Source organism: Montipora capricornis, chromosome 6 (assembly GCF_036669925.1).
Source record: "Montipora capricornis isolate CH-2021 chromosome 6, ASM3666992v2, whole genome shotgun sequence".
Classification (NCBI taxonomy): Eukaryota; Metazoa; Cnidaria; class Anthozoa; order Scleractinia; family Acroporidae; genus Montipora; species Montipora capricornis.
In genome coordinates, this window is record NC_090888.1 from 8,085,155 (window position 1) to 8,105,573 (window position 20,419).

Below are 20,419 nucleotides of genomic sequence, written 5' to 3' on the forward strand. Positions count from 1 at the left end.
GTGACAGATGGTTTCATGCAGACTGGGACGCCTAAAATGTTTTGTTGTAAAAATGGCGTTTCACGAGTGAAGTTGTCTCTCTGGCCTGTCTGTCAAGTTCAAGCCTCAAGCTAAAAACGTCGATCAACGCTGTATTTTGTTGGCAGGACTGGCTGGCCCGACACGTATAAAATATCAATGAAATGAGAATCGGGGATCTGCCCTTGTCATGGAATGGCAGAATTACCCAGAATTCTTTTTGGGCATGAACGAGGCAACTTAAGAAGCACGAGACTGGCCCTCATCAAACGGCTGAAGCGCGGTCGGAGGAAAAAGTAGTGAGATTTCTATCCAGATACCAAGGAGAAACCCTGGTGTGTGCTGGTAACGTAGACCTTTGATTTTTGAAGAAGTTTCTATCATAGAAAATTCGAAACAAAGTAGTGCTTTTTTAGCTGTTATGCGCCGATCAAATGGAAACTTCAAATCCCCCCCCCCCCCCCAACCCGGGCAAACCAAGAGCATTTGACTATCTTCTGTGCAAGGGGAGTGGGGAATTTGACCTTTGTCTGCATGGGGTGGGGAAAATTGAACCGGAAGTGTCGGGTTTGAAATAATTGCCTTTTTTCGGGCGCCGAAGTCTCTAACAGCTATAAAACACGTGTTTGGACTAGATGGAAGAGTTTAAGGAAAGAGATGTAGCATTTGTGAGCGATTGGCTTACAAAAGGTCTTTACTAAAGACGGCAGGAGCCGACGACGATTTTTGTTTACTAAGGTATGGCAGACAAATCGTTCAAATACGACGATAGGGTAGGGCATTTGAACACCATTTTGGCCCGAGGGGGAGGGAATTTGAGTGATCCAATCTTCAAAAATTCAAATGCCCGGGCTTTACCTGGGAGGAGGGGGGGGGGGGGGGGGTGTTGAAGTTTCGAGTTGATCGGCGCATTATCCTCGTAGCATAAAACTGGCCTTTCGTAATTTATTGTCAAAGGAACAAGAGCATACTGAGATGTATATTTCCAGACTCTACATCTCTGTGCAATAAGCGCATTCAAGTTTTTTATTACTGTCGAAAACGCTGTTTTTTAATGATTTTCCTGCTACTGTATATGAAATATAACTGAGTGCACGGTTAGTCCACAATGTTAGGCCAACGCTTGAACAACGACGTGAAATGAGCAAACAGAGGCAGTCATTTTTTTAGAGACAGATAAATACACAGCGCACTCCCAATATTTAGTGCTGATTTTTGGGAGGGTTTATTAGTTAAATAAAACGACGCACTAACGCTATGGAGAAAAAAAATGTGAATAAAAGTTCCTTTCCGAATTCTCACATATTGGACATTGCGGAATGGCTTTCTACTCGCAGCGCAAACATAATCAGCCGGGTGGCTTCATATTTCTTGCTTTTTATTTAATTTTTATTCGGTTAAAAGATCATACTCTACCATAAAAACATGGCGGTGCGAAGGCGAATTATTTTTGTAACTGTGTCACCGGGCTACATTGCGTACCGACGATTCCAAAGATTGAAAGTTCGATCGAAACTAAAAATGACTTAGTATGCTGCAGGGCGTATTTACGTCCGTTATCGTTAAAGACCGTTAAATGCATCCGTTTTATTTTGCAAATAAATACCTACAAATTCCAGAAATAGTTCGTCACATAGCATCGCTGCGAGACAGCAACGGAGCTGAGGCTCGCTACTGAACAAAATCAATCAGAATGGTCTTGTGCTGACAAAAATGTCACGGCGAGCGGTGACACAAAAGTGAAATGAAACCTTAAATTTTCCATACTCACGGAATCAAATGAACAAGGAGCTGTTCAACTGGTAGCCTCCCACGCAGGCGTTGTTAGGGCTTCGTCACGCCTTCCTCACCCACTAACGTCTGCTGACGAAGCCGTTGAACAGAAGTGGTTTTTCGTTACAGCAGACTTTAGTGGGGGAGGAAAGCGTGACGTTCAACGGCTGCTTGCCCACTATTTAAAGAAACCAATCAGCATTGACTAATTGTGTTGTGCATAGCCAATCATATGCTGCGAAAGAATGCCATACAAAACACGAGTTTACCCAAAGCTGGAAAATGGCCTCTGCTTGTTCGGTAATTCACGAACGGAAGTGGATCTTCGTTTCCGCAGACGTTAGTGGGGGAGGAACGCGGGACGAAGCCCCAAGAACGACAGCGTGGGAGGCTATTCAACCGGTTGCTCTGGCGGGAAGACACATAAACGTGATCCTCGCGGTGGAGCCTGGTTTTAGTAACATGAACTAAAGGTACGTAAAAAATTCGATCGTTTTCATTGGTAAAAAGCAGTAATGTAGCAGATCTCGTAACATGCTATTGTTTGGTATTGTAAGCAGCTTCTACTGCCTTTAAGTTTTAATTGTTTAGATTTTTATTTTTGGCTTAGGTATCGAGCCAACAGAACATTTCCGAGTTCATGTCAGCCTCCTCTTCAAAACGAGCCTAAGTGCGAAGTTTTTCTCATGAAAATTAGTTTTCATTCATATGTAAAGTAGGACTAATTTTCATAAGCCTATCACATTCTACATTACCGTCGATAGCTGCTACATGTCGTAAAGAGGAGAAAAAAGGAATGCCTCGGAGGTATTATTTTTTCGGGAAAATTCTTGTCGAGGCTGATCGTACCATCTGCTTTACCACCGCAAAAAATGATTTTCCTGTACAAATAAGCACCCTAGTTCTTCTCGACCAGAAGCTTCTCCAAGAAGAGCGATGGAACCTGGTTACTAATACTGGCACACCATCCTTTAAGAGCAGTAATTTCGATCTTCGCGTTCAATTTGTTCCACAGCTATAAGATTTTTGACAAATTCCTAAATCGATAAATCATTGTCCATGTAATTAACTATCTTTTGTTCTTTTTATTAAAGATTCTCTGTTTTTAAGTGTCGTGCTACTTGTCTCGCTCGGTTGTTCGCTACTGTGCCATTCAACTTTCTGCTTGTGTTGTGTAACGGCTTCCTCTACTCTCGCATCCATCATTTCCTCTGTTAGTACACCATCGGGTGAGCCATACGCACTAGCCTAAATACAACAAAAAACAGTAAGGCCGAGACAAAGTATTCATGCCCTTTGAAAGTTCACTTTGCATCATTCCTATCCTTTTGCGACGGCTCCTAACACGTTAGAGAACAGCGTAAGTATGACCGCCGTTAAGTTAAAAGGGAGGATGGAAAATTCATCGTCGCCACCCTTTGCGAACCACATACTATAAGAGTGGCCGGAAAAATTGAAAAGCTTTTGCAGTGAATGCGTGTTGTGAGGGTGTGCAGTGCGTGCAATGAGTGCGAACAAATCGTGCAGTGAATCCGTGAAACACGTACAAAGCGTGAACCCTTACGACTTTTAGGTATCGTGTTGAAAACAATTAAATAAAATTAAAACAACATGAGACCAAACTGGAAGGAGTTAGTAAGTTGCCTTTCTATTCCCTTCTTATTCATTTATAATGACCAACTCGCGTTCCAGCAGGCATTCTTAACATAGTTTCTCCACCTTATTTATTACTCGCATGGGCCACGAAGTCCAGTCCCATTGAGACCCGATGCCCGTCCCGTGCCCGGTGCCCGAGCACGGACGTCACCAACATGAATTTTGATCGAACAGCACCTGCCCAAAATACTTGACTACGATTCGTTGTTTTGTTTGCCAAGAACAATTCCTGACTTTTTGTTCGCTGCATCCAAATTCCCCTCTTTTAGCGGCGGACTACCCTACGGACTTGGAAACTGGCCAAAAATCTGCTTATACCGAATCGCCGGGCCCAAATCGATGCCTGTTTCCCAGCATCGAGAACGGGGCACTAAGTCTCAAGGGAGCCCCAGAAACCCACCTGCCAAGCAATTGCTATCTTGGAAATTTCCCGACCCGAAAGTCCTTCGGTCGCTGTAGCTATTTGCTGACACTTCACGTTGAAGTCGAAATTTGCAATCTTCAACCGACTGAAATGAAACCAGAATCACTACGGTTAACTTACTTCCCGATAACCAAGAGGCTACTGCATGCTTAATATAAATTGGCTTTGTCTCATTAGTAAACGCCGCACTTTCTGTGAATCTGCTCTTGCAAAAGAAGAAAAGAAGGACAATCGCCGAATAGAGGAAGCACTGTTAATCAAAGCAAAAACACTGACTATGGCTGCCACCGGTGTGCAACCCACCTTGTTCGCGAACCCGTCGTAGCTGGCTTCAACACGTGCTCTTCAAAATACTGTCGAACCAGTCTCACTCTTTCTTCTAATGACGGCAAAGCAAATTCGACCATCTCGTCCAACCGGTCATTGATTGCCCAGTCAAACTGGTCTGGCTGGTTACTGGCGAGAACTAACATGAACCTGTGAACAAGACAGCCAAACCAACCAATCATAACGCAAAGAAACGCATTCAGAACGCGTCCGAACGCGGCAAACAGTGGCAGAATGCGTTCCAGCAAGTGGAAATGGATTTGCTGTGGTCTCTGATGGACTGAAAATGACACAAGAGTTTGAAAGCTTATCACCAAGCGAAACGATGCAATCGCAAAATTACTTTTACTGCTGAATGAGAACCATCTTTTTTTGGTTGATATCGTTTTGATCAATCCACTGTAACAAGGCCTGGCCAAACGCTCGCAACATTGCAACGCAACATTTTCAAATTTTCAACGCAACGCGTCAATGTTTAAGTGCTCCAGGCCCCTCGCGAACAAGTGAACCTAGCACGTATGCCCTAGTGCAATAATGTTGCGTGAACGTGGCCAGTCTAGTCCCCAGAGTACGCTTTTCTTTTGGTCAGCACCAAGAACACGGCTTCTGGCCACGTCCATGGCAGGAAGTCCGAAAATCACGGACTTCCGGCTTATCTACGCACGCGGAGAAATTTGAAACAACAGTGGTTGTCAACGGTCACAAAAATGGACCTTCACTACGACTGCGCATAAATATTGGAAGTAGCCAGAGTCCGTGTCCTTGGCGCTGACCAAAAGAAAAGCGGACTCTGGGGACGAGATTGCAAGTGGCCAAACGAGTGCAACATCCAAAATGTTGCACGAAAAATTTGACCGTTTTCAAATTTGATCCAACATCATCCAACATGTTGCAACATATCGCAACTGAGTGGCCAAACGTATGCAACATGTTTTCTCCAACAATGTTGATAGATGTTGCGTTGAAATGTTGCGAGCGTTTGACCAGGCCTTAAGAATTTATGCGGGCAGCAAACTTGCAGAATTCTGCAGTAATTTGGGGGACAAGTTGACATTTGGACCAAATTAAAACAGCTCTATCACAAGTATTTAGCCCTTAATACGTCTTGTTCACCTTGTACAATACGGGCGAACTATCCTGTAACTGGATGGGTACGAACGCTTTTCAATTAAAATAGAAAATGAATGGCTCATTGTTTTATGCTCACGTTGTCATCAAGACCTAAAATTTGGTGATTCCACGTTGTCGTTTTGTGGAGTACGGCAAAGAAATGATCGTCAAACCCATTGCTTGCGGCGTTCTCGTAGCCGTCATCAGTTGCTTGGGACTTTATGTCGTCGACGAGAACGCCACAAAAGGAACAATTGGGCCGTTTATACAAGGGAAAATAAGCCGCGGCTTACATAAGACGCGAAATGCTCCTATAAATGGATCGCGGCTGAGCGCGGCCAACTGGTCCGATATGACGTAATTTATTTTGATGCCTCGTTTTGGGGTAATTAATTGTGACGCAAGATTTGCGACATTAAAAGATAAATGGCTCGAGTAATCAAACAAGCGAAGAAAAATTATTAAATTAAAGTTTTACATGTGATCCAGTATCGATCCAGTAAAGTCGAAAACGAACACTTGCGGTGTGCCCCAGAACTTGCACTGGCTGAAGTGACGCAATTATTAAGTTTCTTAGCAATTTCAATAGCATTACAAATAGCGAGAAGCCGCCGTTTCTCTTCCGGGGTTCTCCAATGGTTCTCTTTTTCGCGGAATCTTTTCCTTTATTAATACGTGATTCGCTGCTTGCGCTCGCCATTTTTCTCAGGCGAATGGACGGGAGCAAAAAGGAGGTCTGGGCTATAATAACAAACAAGTGCATGCGCAGGAGCCGTTCACGGGCTTGAGCCGCGGACAACGCTTGAGTACATTTATACGAACACTTTCACGTCCAAAGTAAGCCGCGGCCAAGATAAGCACAGCCCCAAACTCCTTGGCCAGGATAAGCCGTGGCGTGAGCTAGCTGCGGATGAAGTAAGCCGTCACCTTCGATAACGGGGTGTTCGCGTCTTATGTAAGCCACGGCTTATTTTCTCTCGTATAAGCGACCCTAATGTCATTGGTTTGACGACGACAAATAATCGTGCTGCACGTGCGGCACGCATTTTTAGCACAAATTCGTGCAGTACACTGCACAACAACGACGTGAAATCGCCAAACTTGAGGTTTTCACGACAACGCGCAGGTACAAATGTGAATCTTTTTTTTTCTATTTTAACTCTGAAACCGCCGCACCAACAGAGGTTTTGCACGGCAGCCATGTTGCATGGAGGGAACAATTAAAATGTTTTGCATTAGAAATACATTTTGTTCCAAAAGGAAAAAGAAACTATTGTTACAGCCATGCAACATGGTTGCCGTGCAAAACCTCTAGATATTCTTGGAATACTTCGCCCACATTATGCGACGCAAACGAGCTGGACTAAACTCGAGACTCACGGTATGGAGGTGATGTTTTCGTCGACGTACCTGTACATCTTAAAGTCCCTATTGTCCTTGCTTTACCTCCTTATTATATCTTGTTTTCGCGTCATCTCAGGTAAATTGACCAAGCATTAAATTCGAAGATGTCTCGGATCACTGAAGTACGGAAAACAAGTATATTAACTCTCTTACTTGCGGGATGATTCTCCTGTTCTGTAGAGAAAAGCGTTGAGTGTACTTCGAAGATCCTCACTCATTTTTTCCTGAAACGCCACATAACAAAAATATTACCAAATTGTAGCACAACATTCGGAGCGCTCTCGAGTTCAATTTACCTGATTTCGTTTTCGTAAGAAGGCGTCTGCTTCGTCTACAAAGAGTAAAAGCCTAGAATGGGAAATAACAGCAAATACATTAGCTTGTCAGCAAGAATTTCTTTTGATAGTCAAATTTGCCAACCACAATTCTGGAGCAAAAAAAACTTTCGTTTTGAGAACCAATCAACCTCTGCTTGATACACTAATAGGGATTTTTTAAGAACCACGTCGGCCGACGTCGAACAAAAAATGTGACCTCAAAATTGAACTATCGTCAGTCACCAAATTTTAGATTTTGACGATAAGATGAGCGTATAACAATGAAGCAGCCATTTTATATTTTTACTTTGAAACCGTTCATACTCGTCCAGTAACAGGATAGTTGTTCGCTAGCTGAACAAGACGGAATAATCCCGAAATACTTGCGATAGCGCCAAGTTATATTTTGGAGTGACGTTCTCGTACACGTTGCCGTTGTCGTGAGTTTTTGCTAACGTTGCCGTCTTCCTTGCGAAAGCTCCCATGGAAACTTATGGTTAATACGTTTTCCCTCGTAAAATAAAGGTTATTGTATTGTATGACGCAATGGCGTCATCACTTTCGAAACTTTTTGACAAACAACTCGATTTTGTATGTCTCACCCTCTTCTCGATGTCTGTGCCCAATCAAACACCTTATGCATAGCAGTGACGCCCTCCTTTCCCATAGGCACGATATCGCCACCCGTCATGATGCCATAATCCATACCAGAGTGTTTGGCCAGACTCTAGAAAATTCAACAGTACGATAAGGGACGCGAAGACAAGTGTGCTTCAATTTCAGATCAAGTTGATAACTTGGGATGTCACAGGCAAATTACATCTATTCTTCAACATCGCGCCGTTTAGGCCGGAGTGGAATATGGTAATTAGCCAGGAGTTTGTGCTCATTCTAAAATTTAAGCCCTGTTGGCAAGGACTACTACTACCGAGATGGCTGACTGCCAACATCACCTTGTTCTATATGGAATTTTCCTCTTTTTTCTCCACATACTTGTTTCTATAGTTTACCAAATTTGTTTTAGTCAATTCAATGGCATCACCTTTTTTTGCAATGACAGAGGCAAAATCTGCCAGACTCTTGTGATAACACTGATACTGGGTGTCACATAGAATGGCTGAAGCAAGCTGGTTCTGTTTTAGTCAATCAAAGTCATCATCATCATTATTGCTAGCGTTATCACAAACATTTTGTCTTCGAAGTCATCTTTCCTCACCTTTGCAAACATGGTTTTTCCAGTCCCTGGTGGCCCATAAAACAACAGATTTCTGTAGAATCCTTTATTCTTTTTTGTGTTGGCCGTGGCTTTGCTCACTTCTTGGAGTCGAGTTTCGAGAGAAGGCTGCAATTTTATTGAACAGGTACCACTTTAGAAACATTCACGGTTAAATCAAGTATTGATGACATTTTTCCTCTTCATTTGCGGAAAATCCTTGCTGGGAGAAAGATGACCCTAGCACCTTTGTTTGGGAACTAGATTCACATGCAGATGATACCGTCTCAAATCCTGTTCGGGGAACACCTCGTAACTTGAATACAGCACACTTCTAATGTTATGATTGTTTGCTCTGCCATTAAACATGTTCCCGGTACAGCTGTAACGCTATTGCCCTGTTTTACAGATAGGACTGAATTTTTTGAAAACTGGCATTCTTGCAAGTTTAGCATAACTGGTAGCACACATTTCTTGGTTGACGCAAACGAGCACACTTCAATAAAGCTTGAAGAGGGAATGCTTTTAAATTTTCTTAACACTTCAACACTCGCTGTCATGGCCGCTGTGTATCCAGACATTGCCTTCTCAACAAAACAAGTATACCAGCTAAACTGGCAGAAGCCCACCTCTTAAACTGCCCCTAACCCCAAAATATTTTTTTCGCTAAAATGAATCTTTGCACCTGTTCGAGACGCATTGCGGCCATTTTTTCCTTTTTCTAACAAATCCTGCCATTTTATAGGCTTCGAAAGTTGCGAAAATCCAAGCATCTTGTGTTCACGACCGAGTCAGAAGGGGAGTGGGTCTATTCCTGATGTGACGTCACAATCTAATTTGCATGCATTTTTACAAAGAGTTAATGCCATGTAAATAAGTTTGTGACGTCACATCAGGAATAGGCCCACTCCCCTTCTGACTCGGTCGTGAACACAAGATGCTTGGATGTTCGCAACTTTCGAAGCCTATAAAATGGCAGGATTTGTTTGAAAAATGAAAAAATGGCCGCAATGCGTTTCGAACAGGTGCAAAGGTTAATTTTAGCAAAAAAAAATATTTTGGGGTTAGGGGCACTTTAAGGCTTGCAATTATCGTCGCGTATTATTTCTTACGAGTAATAACAATTGTTTCTCACGCTCCTCTCCCGAAGAATAATGTTATTGTCAACTAGGCAAATCTATACACAACGTCCATGATAAATTCACAAGAGTGTAATTAATCTTTTGAATTCATGGTGGCATCAACTTCGTAGGTTTTCAAGAAAAAAAGTGATCACTTGAATGATGGATACTAATTATATTATTGCTGCTCCTCATCGAAGGTTTCCAAACCAAACTAACAAATTTGTTCTTTACTTTCCACTTTTCCTAAATGTCTCAAAGTTTCATGAAATGTTAGGTTTACTGTGAATGGCCAGGGAATCATATCTAAGCTTGCAAGAATCAATATTATGGTATTCTTACCTTCAAAATTATCCCTTGTAAAGAGTCTTCATAATTAACAAAAAGCTTTCTAAAAGTCTGTGGAAAAGACAAGCAACCTATGTTACAACAAACGTCGATAGTTTAAGGGATTCTAAAAGAACAAAAGAGAAATATTGGTCACCAAAAAGACTTTTTAAAACGCCTTGCCTGTATAGGATGCCTAAGAGTTCCAAAAACACTTAGCCGTGACGTGTCTCGTACAAGACTTGGTTTTCCTAAACGTGCTTCAATAAATCTACATGTAAAAACAAAAAATGACACATTCTTTCTGTGAGGTGCGTAATGATGCAGTTTAGGCTTACATGTACAGGTAATGAAAAGACTGTGCTTACAAAACCCACAACTGTCTTATAGTTTGTTATTTTGCACTACAAGTATATACGAAGAAGTTTGATATACAGTAGGTTTAAGCTGTTTTCAAAATACATACACTGTACATGTACTTAACCCAAAAGGCTATTGGAGCGCACCCTCCCCCTCAAAGGCCTTACCAACACTTAGTGGAAACAACGCAGCTCTCCACAAAGTTCTAACTTCTTTACGCCAGTATAGAATAAAGGTCTGTCGCATTTAGGATTAGATTAGCCCCTGCTGTTTCTGTTGTTCATTTTTTGTGTCTATTGTTTTTTGAACCAATCACTAAAGCTGATGAAATAGCTGCATCTCGACCTGAGCAACTCGTTTCTACTGGAATCGACCGTTTTAGGTTGGTTGGGTTATTTCATTATTTTCTATTGGAAAAAAAACATTTTTGGTTGCTTTGTTTGAACAACTTTTTCAACCAGCATCCAACTTGGTTGAAACGGTTAAAAAAGATGGGCCCAGCGGTGTTGTTTATGCAAGCTTTTTAAAGTCGGTGGCGACCTCCAGCCATGTTTTTTTCCCTCAACTTGTCAACGTGGAGAAGTCTGGTAATGATCATTCCCAAATGTTACCATGTTTTGACCCAAAACGGTTGGAAAGGTACATCCTATTAGAAAATCTCAACCACTTCAACCTGAACCGGTTGCAGTTGAAATGCTTGATCCCAACAGAGCACAAGCTAAGTCTTTAAGTTCATTATTAGAGAGTTTAAGCAAAGACAATGGCTACAGCAACGAAAACATCACTCCAAGATATAACTTAGCACTATTGCAAGTATTTTGCAATTATTCTGTCTTGTTCATGATGTAAAATACGGCCAAACTATCCTGAAACTGGATGGGTACGAACAGTTTTGAAGTAAAAATAGCAAATGAATGGTTCATTGCTACATGCTCATGTTGTTGTCACATTTTTTTTTTGTGGAGCATGGCAAAAATTGCATGGAAATTGGTGCTGCACGTGCAACACAATTGTTTCTCCATTTTTAACCAATGATATTCTTACTTTGTGGCAATGACGTTGCTGTAGCTGTCGTCTTTGCTTAAACTCCCTTTTGTTACACCACAAGGGGAAACCTAACCTAGCACCTACTCCAGTACCATATTTAGCTGTGTAGATACCAAGGGCGAGAAGGGTCAACCCAGCAGCCTGAAAAAAAGGGGAAATGTCAATCAGCGGTATCAAGGATGATGATGATGATGATGAATTTTATTTGCAGTTAACCTTCTCTTAATATCACTTACAGTGGCTGAGATTTTATCCCAATCCGAGATAAAAGCATCAAAACCGGCACCAAGAATGCTTCCAGCTGTCCTAACAAGGAGAAAAATAAGCAAATTCAAAAGACTTCCTTTTTGCTCTAAAAAACATCAATGGTAGAAAGGTACGGAAAATTGGGTGTATTATATTCTACTGTTTGCCAGGCCTTACAGTCACGTGTAAAATTAATATGGTTTTTGTCTCAGGCAGTTCAGCATTTGGGACATACATGTACAAGTGCCTAGAGACATAAATCTCAGGGACAAGAGACATTTAAGGAGGCAGTGTGGCCCAGTGGTTAGGGCGCTTGCCTTGAGATCCGGAGATCCCGGGTTCAAGACCCGCTCTGACCACTCGCTGAATTTGTTCCTGGTATTCCCTGGTTCAACTTCCCAGCTGCACTTGTAAATAGCCAACTGGTTTGCCTCCGGCCAGTTGGGATTCTTAACAGTAGTTGTTGTTGTGTTCTGTTGTTTCGTTGATTGTTTCATTGGCCCTGAAAAGCCCCTATGGGGAGCGGTCAATTAAGTATGTATTGTATTATTGTATTATTGTATAATAACAATTCTACAGGACATGTACATTTATCAGACTTACTACCACCCTTTCAAGAACTTGAGATGTTTAAGGAAAAAAGGTCACATAGACTTGAGTTTATGTTTGCACCAAGCATTTTAAAGATAAGTTTGTTTATAATCATGCCTTTCCAATTGGCATGATAGATACCATTTTGCTTTACCTTGCTGTTTCACACTAATTATAATTTGTGAATATGTCATGTTTCTTGGTATAATTATTATAATTATAATGACGGTAATTATAATTTTCAGGCTTCTCTACGCAATTGCAAAAATTGCGCTCATAACTGCGAAGATCATAGCTTCACTTGATTTCATATCCGCAGTTCATATATGATTAATTTCATATACCATTTCATCATTGATTCATTCCTCACGGGACCATTAGAACCCACAAATGACCAGCTCCCAACGTCAGTGGCTTCATAGCTCAGTTGGTTAGAGCGTCGCATCGGAATCGCGAGGTCACGTGTTTAAACCCCGTTGAAGTCCTGAATTTTTCAGGCTTCTCTATGCAATTGCAAAAATTGCACTCATAACTGCGAAGATCATTTAAGCTTCACTTGATTATTATTATTATTATTATTATTATAAATTAATGACTCGATAAAAGTAAATGTAACATTTTAGAAATAATTATTAGATATCTGAGGCTTCAAGCGTTTGCGGTCATAAGAATCACATACAATTTTGTGAAGTAGTTTTGCGGAGAATCTCGCATCAAACATTTTAAGAACCCTAGTGTTGGTACAGAACAAGTTTTAACAGCCCCCGCCCCCACGCTGACACACCTTCCCGACTATAGATTATGTACAAAACTTGCAAATTTAGAATGACTTTGCTTTAATTTGTTACTCACTTAATCGACTGCAACACAGTTTCTCGTTGCTCAGCAGCTTTTACTCTGATCTTCTCCAATTTGATGTCTCTGTTTTCACGCTCTATCTTTGCCCTAACAAAAAGTAAAACTTTCACTGAGTCACACACAACATACTCAAATAAATTAAATGTGTCCTGTTTTAATCTAATACATTAAACAATGCCATATGTGAATCATGAAAAATGATGAAAGGAAACCATAATTGGCATTCGATTTTAAAACGAATACTATGTCAAGAAAAGATGTCCCTCACCTTCCACGGAGTTCAGCTTCAAGCTTTTTCATCTCATTTTCATGTTTTAATTGAGCTTCATATTCAATTGTGCCTAATCCAAAACAAATAAAAAGAAATCATGAGCTTCAAAAGAAAAAAAATTAAATCAACCGCTGTATCTGAGTTTGTAAAACATGATAAAGCATATTATACAACGTTATATATACCGTACATGTAACAATATTATGTGCCTGAAAACTGGTAAATATATCTCTCTGAGGTCTTATCCCAGGGCTGGGACCTGTGTGCCAGAGTGAGTACAACAAACTGTAACTGAGAAAGGCAGTCTGTTGCTCCCATATCAATCTATTCTCTCAAGAAGACAAACCTCTTTTCATTGCTTCTTGCTTCTTGACAGATTCTTCTTGTCTAGCCAAGTTTTCTTCATTCATACGACGCTAGTGAATAAATAAATAAATTATAATTAAGTGAAGTATGAGTGTAGTCCAGCTAGGGAAGGACTATTTAGGATGATTTTGACCGACGTTGTGACTTCCTGAGGGGAAGTCATCTTCAGAGTCAAGTGATTTGTCTAACATCAGTAGATGGTATAGCACTCCGGTTATTGATGTGATTGGTCAACTAAGTTGTGATGTTATTGGTTGACTGTCAGTGATACACGTAAATAAGCCTAGATGTCATGGGCTGTGAAGACTGCAAACAGTGATTGGTGAGTTTCGATCCGTGTATAGGTCTAAGGTTTGTACATGTACGTGTATTGTCAAATACAATGGTCAGTTATTGTTACGAAAATAAGTCAGTTAGAGTGTTATTTGATTGTTGTTGTTGATGTCATTGACAAGTCACTTGTAGGGTGTGGGAAGTTCAACAGTTTTCAACCATTATAGCACAGAAAACTAACATATGCATATAGAAGTGGGCATTATTGATTTTATATGATTGGCTAGGTACATTGCATATGTTTCCTTTCCTTAGTATGTTAATATTATATTAAATTTTATTCTGATTTATGACTAAAACTCACCTGTTGTGTAAGTTGGTCCTCATAACGCTTCCTCGCTAACTGGTCTTGATACTGAGCCCGCTGTTGAACACAGTCTAAATTAATTCTCTGCATCAAAAAGACTACTTTCCTGCTCTGGAAACAGAACATGATCCAAACAATCACCAACTCAAGAGCATTAACACCATTTACACTGAAATAATTCAGTTAAAAGACTGTTGTTGCTCTGAGTCAGTAATTATTGTTTGAATCAATGATGTTTGTTTTATGCTTAGTTCTTCCAAAACACATTGGCTCCTTTGAAATTCCATTGGGGGAGGAGGGGGGGGGGGGTGGGAAGGACTTTGTATATGAAGGGGAGGGGATGCTTGTAGGAGGAGGCCAATCTGGGTGTGGCCGAGGCCAAGGCTTTTGTTGACCCACAAACCATATTTAAAGCATATTTAAAGCATATTAATGGAGGGGACGTACACATGGTTTTTGATTGCTTAACCCATTGACATCTCATACCATAGAATGCCCCAATTGACGAGTAAAATCGTCTGGAGTTAGACATGTAACCCTACATGTATAAACAAGACCTTCACAGCCACATATGACGGCATTTTGCCCAGAACACCCTAAGTGAGATCACAATACGAATTTACACCTCTAAGCAAGAGGGCAAGCATCCGTGCCCCTTTTATACGCGATACCCCTCCCTCCCCCCCTCCCCAGACAAAATCAAGTCTGTCAATAGCACCACATTATTTTGTTTAAGCTTTTCAGTTGAAAGCTTGGTCCAAACTGGTGCACATTAATAATAATCATTTTTATTTTTTTTTTGAGAGGGCAAGGTATCAAATCCTGCAATCTGATTGGTTCCTCGCACAGTCTCTGCCCACGTGCACGGTAACGCTCGGAGAGTTTTTGTCCTTGACCTTTAATTACCATTTATAAACACCGAATTTGTTTACATACAGAAGTAGCTTTTTATTAGACAAGAGGTTTGGAAATAGAATTCAAATAAAAAATATTAATTTTCTCTTTGAAACATTCAGTTTGAAAGTTGCTTTAATTAATACTTCATTCACTTTCAAGCGTGATATGAGTCAACAATTTAAAAAGTATTTTTAGAGTGGAAGGGAGAGAGAGAAAAAAAATGAGTTATTTACCAGCTAAGGGTCGGTCCATAAAAGCGAAAAATGGTGAACGCAGTCTTGATAAAGCTCGGTCACAGTTTTTCACTATACGGACCTCCCAGCTGGCAAATAACATATACATCTTTCTTTTATTTTCTATTCCTACCTGTTGATGTTGTTGAGTTTCTGCTGCCAGGGTTTTCCGTTTCTCCTCTTGTTCAACTCGAGTTTTGTCCAATTGCATTGCTTCTATATTTGCATCGAACTCCTACTTGTAAAATTAATATAATTATTACAAACTAGTTACAGATACCGAAAGTCCACGAATTCCATACATACTTAAACACGAACATGCACTATAAAAGTGATCACTTCAAGCTCTGGTTTTGTTCGACTTCATTCCAGCACAACTGATAAGCCAAGATCAGGGGTTTCATTAGAAGCCGGTCACTGGCGGTATACCGCCGTCTGTTTGTCAGAAATTTTCCTCTCACCAATTTTCATTCAAACCCTTGTATAAGACAAGAGTGACTGCTTCTTACATTGAATAGCCCCTGCAGGTATCTATCAATCAAATTAAGTACTTATATAGCGCATGATCCATAGGTAAATTATCTCAGGCGCTTAAAATTAACAATAAGGTTATTTACAATGTTTAAAAATTATGACTAATTATAATTATATTTACAGTTGTATTTTACAGTTACAGTCATATTTACAGCTGTATGATTATATTTACAGTTAAAAAAATTAATAATAAGCTTTTTGAAATAAAAATGTCTTAAGTTTTGTTTTGAAAGATTTTAAATCGTTCTCTAATCTAAGTGATTTTGGAAGTTTGTTCCATTCAAAGGGTGCTGCCACTTGAAAAGCTCTGTCTCCTGTTGTCTTGCTTGATTTAAAAGTTGGTGGAGCCAATAAAACTTCATCATTAGATCGGAGATTGTATAGTGATTTCTTCTTGACTTGAACTAGATTTAGTATGTAATCAGGTGATAGTCCATGTATTGCCTTGAAAGTCATCAATAAAATTTTGTATTTAATTCTTAGTTTGACTTGTAGCCAGTGTAGTTTGAACATCAACGGCGTAATACGACAAAAACGTGTAGAATTACATATAAGTCTAGCAGCCATATTTTGCAAGTGCTGAAGCATTTTAATTTGACCATCAGAGCATCCATAAAGAAGACTGTTACAATAATCCAATCGGGCTATTATCGTTGCCTGTGTTAGTGTACGAGCTGACTCATATGTGAGATGCTTCCTTATTCTCCTTATATTGTATAGATAGAAATGTCCCATAGTGCACATTTTCGTTATATTGGTATCAAATTTCATGTTACGATCGAACCATACTCCAAGGCTCCTCGCTGTTGTAGTTGTTTTAACTTTAGAATTTCCAATTGTCATTTCATCAAGGGATACTTTGTCTAGTTGTTGTCGCGTCCCTATTACCAAGAATTCCGTTTTTTGTTCATTCAGTTTAAGTTTATCTTTTAACATCCATGCTCTGACTGCTTTGATACAACACTCCATCAATGTTATAGCTTCTATCTCACTTAACCCACTGTCTGGCTTAAAAGACAAGTACAGCTGACAGTCATCTGCATAAGCATGTGCAATTGGTAAGCTGGTTTTGACCACCTCAAAGAGCTTGCTAGCATAGATGGTAAACAGCAGCGGCCCTAAACAGGACCCCTGCGGTACTCCATGAGATAATTCAGTGCTACATGTATCAGAGTATGCACCGTCTACGATAACATGTTGCGAACGATCCAACAGATATGACTTAAACCACATTAGCGCAGAATCTGTAATTCCAAATGATGTTTCAAGTCTCTGTAGTAAGATCTTGTGGTCTACTGTGTTGAATGCTGCGCTCTACTTCAAAAGTTATTGAAACCAGTGCTCAAAATTAGCGGAAGTTTACCGGGCGACTAGTTTTTGGTAAAATGAAAAGGTTGGTTGCCCAAAGAAAACAAAATGGACAACCCAGCCAAAAAATAGAAAATGTATTACACAAGCAACACCCGACTCACTCAATGGTTTTCTATTGTCAATATCTGATAGTGGTGTGAAGTTAACAATAATTAATTTGCAGTTGAGCATTTCCTGTGTTTTGAATATCTGTGGCTTTTAGAAAAAAATTTCAGATAAGGAAATTCACATGTACACGTGGCTGGCGATGGAGATCGAAGACTCCATTTTGTAAATGCTAAAACCCAGACTTCCACAAAAAAACCACACGTTCACACTTAGAACTATGGGATACTCAAGGTCTAATGCCACGCATCTAAACAAGGCGTGCTTAATCATCGGCAGGTTTCCTAATGGGTAAACAAGAATTTATTAGGGCAACCAAATTTACGGATTTAGTTGCCCGGCTTTTAAAACTGGGACAACCTGGAATTTTTTTAAAATTTGAGCACTTTTGAAACCCCTGAAGATTGTGATCAACAAAAAGCAACATAGAGACCAAATCCCTATAAATATTTCCAGCAAGAGAACAAGGGATGGGGAATGATGAAAAGGTGTAATTCACCCATAGGAAGCTATAGGATACAAGTTGCTTGGCAACTTGAGTAACTGAAAAATGAGAGTCTTAGGCAGAAAAATTATTTAGCCTATGACTTCCACAACACCTGTTGGATGCTCTACACATTGAGCTACTAGAACTCCTAGGGAGCTGGGTTGTTTATCTTGGTCCTGAATGGATAATGTGCCCACTGGTCTGTAGGCTCTACAAAGTCATACGCCTCAATTTTGCAAATACACTTTTCATTTTTCAATGCTCGTTTCATCGGCGTTGCCAAGCATCTTGTATCATATCCCTACGACAGGAGCATTACACCTTTGCATCATTTCATGTACATGTATTTGTATAAACTGAGGCGCATGACTTTGTAGAGCCTGCAGACCATTCTAGTAGCTCAATGAGTAGAGCTTCTGTTCAGTGTTGTGGAATTGACCATACCCTATAGGGAATATGGCCAAAGACACACAATCAACAAAACAACAGAATAAAAACAACAACAATAATTTGTTGAGAATATGCAGCAAGTGCAGCCATTGAATTTGATCCTGGTAGTCTCTGGTTCAACATCTCCATTGCACTTGTAAATAGCCAGCTGGTTTGCCTCCAGCCAGTAGGAATCCTTAACAATAATAATAATAATAATAATAATAATAAAGAAATAATAATAATAATAATAATAATAATAGTAAATATTGTTGTTGTTGTTGTTGTTGTTGTCTTTTGTTCTGTCAATTTCATTACAATGGTTCTGAAAAGCCCCTGTGAGGAGAGGTCAATTAACAACATAAGTCTGTATTTTATGTTTGTATGTATTTATCAAAATAATTCAGACATGTCAGAACAGGTCTTGAACCCAGGATCTCCAGATTTCATGGCTTGCGCCCAAACCAATGGGCAGTCCTGCCTCCATACTGGGCCACACTGCACTCACATTTTCAGTAGAACACTAGCTTCTCTCTCAGTCTATAAATGTACAACTCCCATTGTTAATGCTATACATCGTAGTGTATGCCATTTGGAGTTAAAACATGCGCAAATCAGACATAATGCAGGTATCCGCCTTCGCAGTCGTCCGGTCATCCCAGATGACTAAAAATCTGTCCGGATGAGTACATTAACTCCAAAGGTTGTCCGTTGGACGACTGAAAAGTTAATAGATGTCTGATCATGAATTCCATCAAATGTTATGATATAAAATATACTTTCACTCTGATTACTCTTCGTTCTCCCACAGTACAAATAGCATCATACTCCAGAGTCAAAATTCATAATTTCTGACGAGTCTAAAATAAAACACAGATGCACAAGTTACACGCAATTTTATCAAGCTTTTTCTATACTTTCGGATTTTTGCCCGGGCAACCCAAAATTTGGCTGCGCAAGCATATCGTAAGATGTACTTGCCCAGTTGACGACTTTGATAAAAAATGAATATGGATCCTTGATAATGATAAAATAAAAAAAATCGTGAATGCCAAATTGTGCATCTTATTAACACAACAATACATTCATCGTGGACCATTATCAACACAATGTAAACAAATCCTTGTTTTTATCCTGATGTGTGCAAGTGTTCTTTTGGAACTCAGACTGCCTGTAAATTTTCCACTATACCTTGATCTTGCGCTGTTGCTCTAACTGCTTGGTTGTTTCCTGTAGTCGTGCCATCTCTAAGGCTTCTTTTGAATGATCTGAAAGTGGAAATAACAATGATATTGATATCCATGACAGTACTGAACTTTAGTTACTGTGATTTTCATAATTCTGTGGAATCTCATCTTCGAGCGCCAACTGCCAAACTGCATTTTGGCTTCCACCAATCAAATGAAATCAATTCATGCATGACAATTTACCAATCAGCATCTTTGGTTCCCACGACACATTCATACATTTGAACTTGACGCCAATGGAAAGCGATGGAATATACTGTATACAATGTATGTACGAATCTTTTCACTGAAGAACCTCTAAAAAGATATCATAATGGTATTCGAGCTGTAAACTAAACAAAAAAATTTGAAAGACTTCACAGAAATCAATTTGAATCATGTCAACTGGTATCAAATCCTAGGTTGGTTTTTGAGGAGAGGGGAAAACCGGAGTACTCAGAGAAAAACCTCTCGGTGCAGACTTGAGAACCAACAAACTCAACCCACATGTGACACCAAGTCTGAGACTCAAACCCGGGTCACATTGGTGGGTGGCGAGTGCTCTCACCACTGCGCCATTGCTGCTTCCTAAACAGTGATAATGATGATGACGATGAGTACAATATAAAGGAATGTCATGGATGATATCAATGCATACAGTTTGAAGAGTACACAATACAGCATTTTTAAGATTGCCTTTTATATAGGGTTTAAAGCGCACTTTTTCATGCACTTACATGATTTCTCCAACTCCCTTGCAGCCTTGGCAGCTCTTTCCAGGCCCGAAGGATCGAAGCTTCTCCAAACCGGGGCTGGTTTGCCTTCAGATGTTTCATCTTTCCCTCCGTCATCCCCGCCTCCTGGAGGATTCGGAATCAACGGCGGTTCCTCGCCTGATGGTGGAGGCTTGTTGACTCCAAACAACCAAGACATCAAACGAAAATCTCAATGACAAAAACGACGAATTTTTAGGGAGAAATTTATGATGCAAGTTTGTCACACGTGCGTGCGTGCGGTGTACTCTCCAATGATCCTCGATTTCATGTTTACTGCTTAAGGGAATCACCG

At 40.2% G+C, this 20,419-nt stretch overlaps 1 protein-coding gene across 1 annotated transcript; it reads right to left on the reverse strand.

Moving 5' to 3' along the window:
- Positions 1-1,379: 1,379 nt before the first annotated feature.
- Positions 1,380-20,391, reverse strand: LOC138051412 (ATPase family AAA domain-containing protein 3-like). The gene is made up of 18 exons (XM_068897605.1): positions 20,089-20,391; positions 19,317-19,393; positions 15,333-15,434; positions 14,067-14,126; positions 13,410-13,479; positions 13,061-13,133; positions 12,787-12,879; positions 11,334-11,403; positions 11,171-11,238; positions 9,874-9,961; positions 9,706-9,762; positions 8,246-8,371; positions 7,632-7,756; positions 7,009-7,060; positions 6,866-6,936; positions 4,175-4,348; positions 3,848-3,956; positions 1,380-3,039 (listed from the first exon to the last, which is right to left on the reverse strand). The coding sequence occupies exons 1-18, from the start codon at positions 20,282-20,284 to the stop codon at positions 2,857-2,859; spliced, it is 1,794 nt and encodes a 597-aa protein (XP_068753706.1). The 5' UTR covers positions 20,285-20,391; the 3' UTR covers positions 1,380-2,856.
- Between the last annotated feature and the right edge of the window lie 28 nt (positions 20,392-20,419).

Bases quoted from the DNA above. Each gene is read 5' to 3' on its own strand.
- LOC138051412 (XM_068897605.1), bottom strand. From the start codon at position 20,284: ATGTCTTGGTTGTTTGGAGTCAACAAGCCTCCACCATCAGGCGAGGAA. The intron at 14,127-15,332 runs GTAGGAATAGAA...TGTGTTCAACAG, and splicing joins AAACTCAACAACATCAACAG to CGGGCTCAGTATCAAGACCA. The intron at 3,957-4,174 runs GTGGGTTGCACA...GTTTCATTTCAG, and splicing joins ACGACGGGTTCGCGAACAAG to TCGGTTGAAGATTGCAAATT.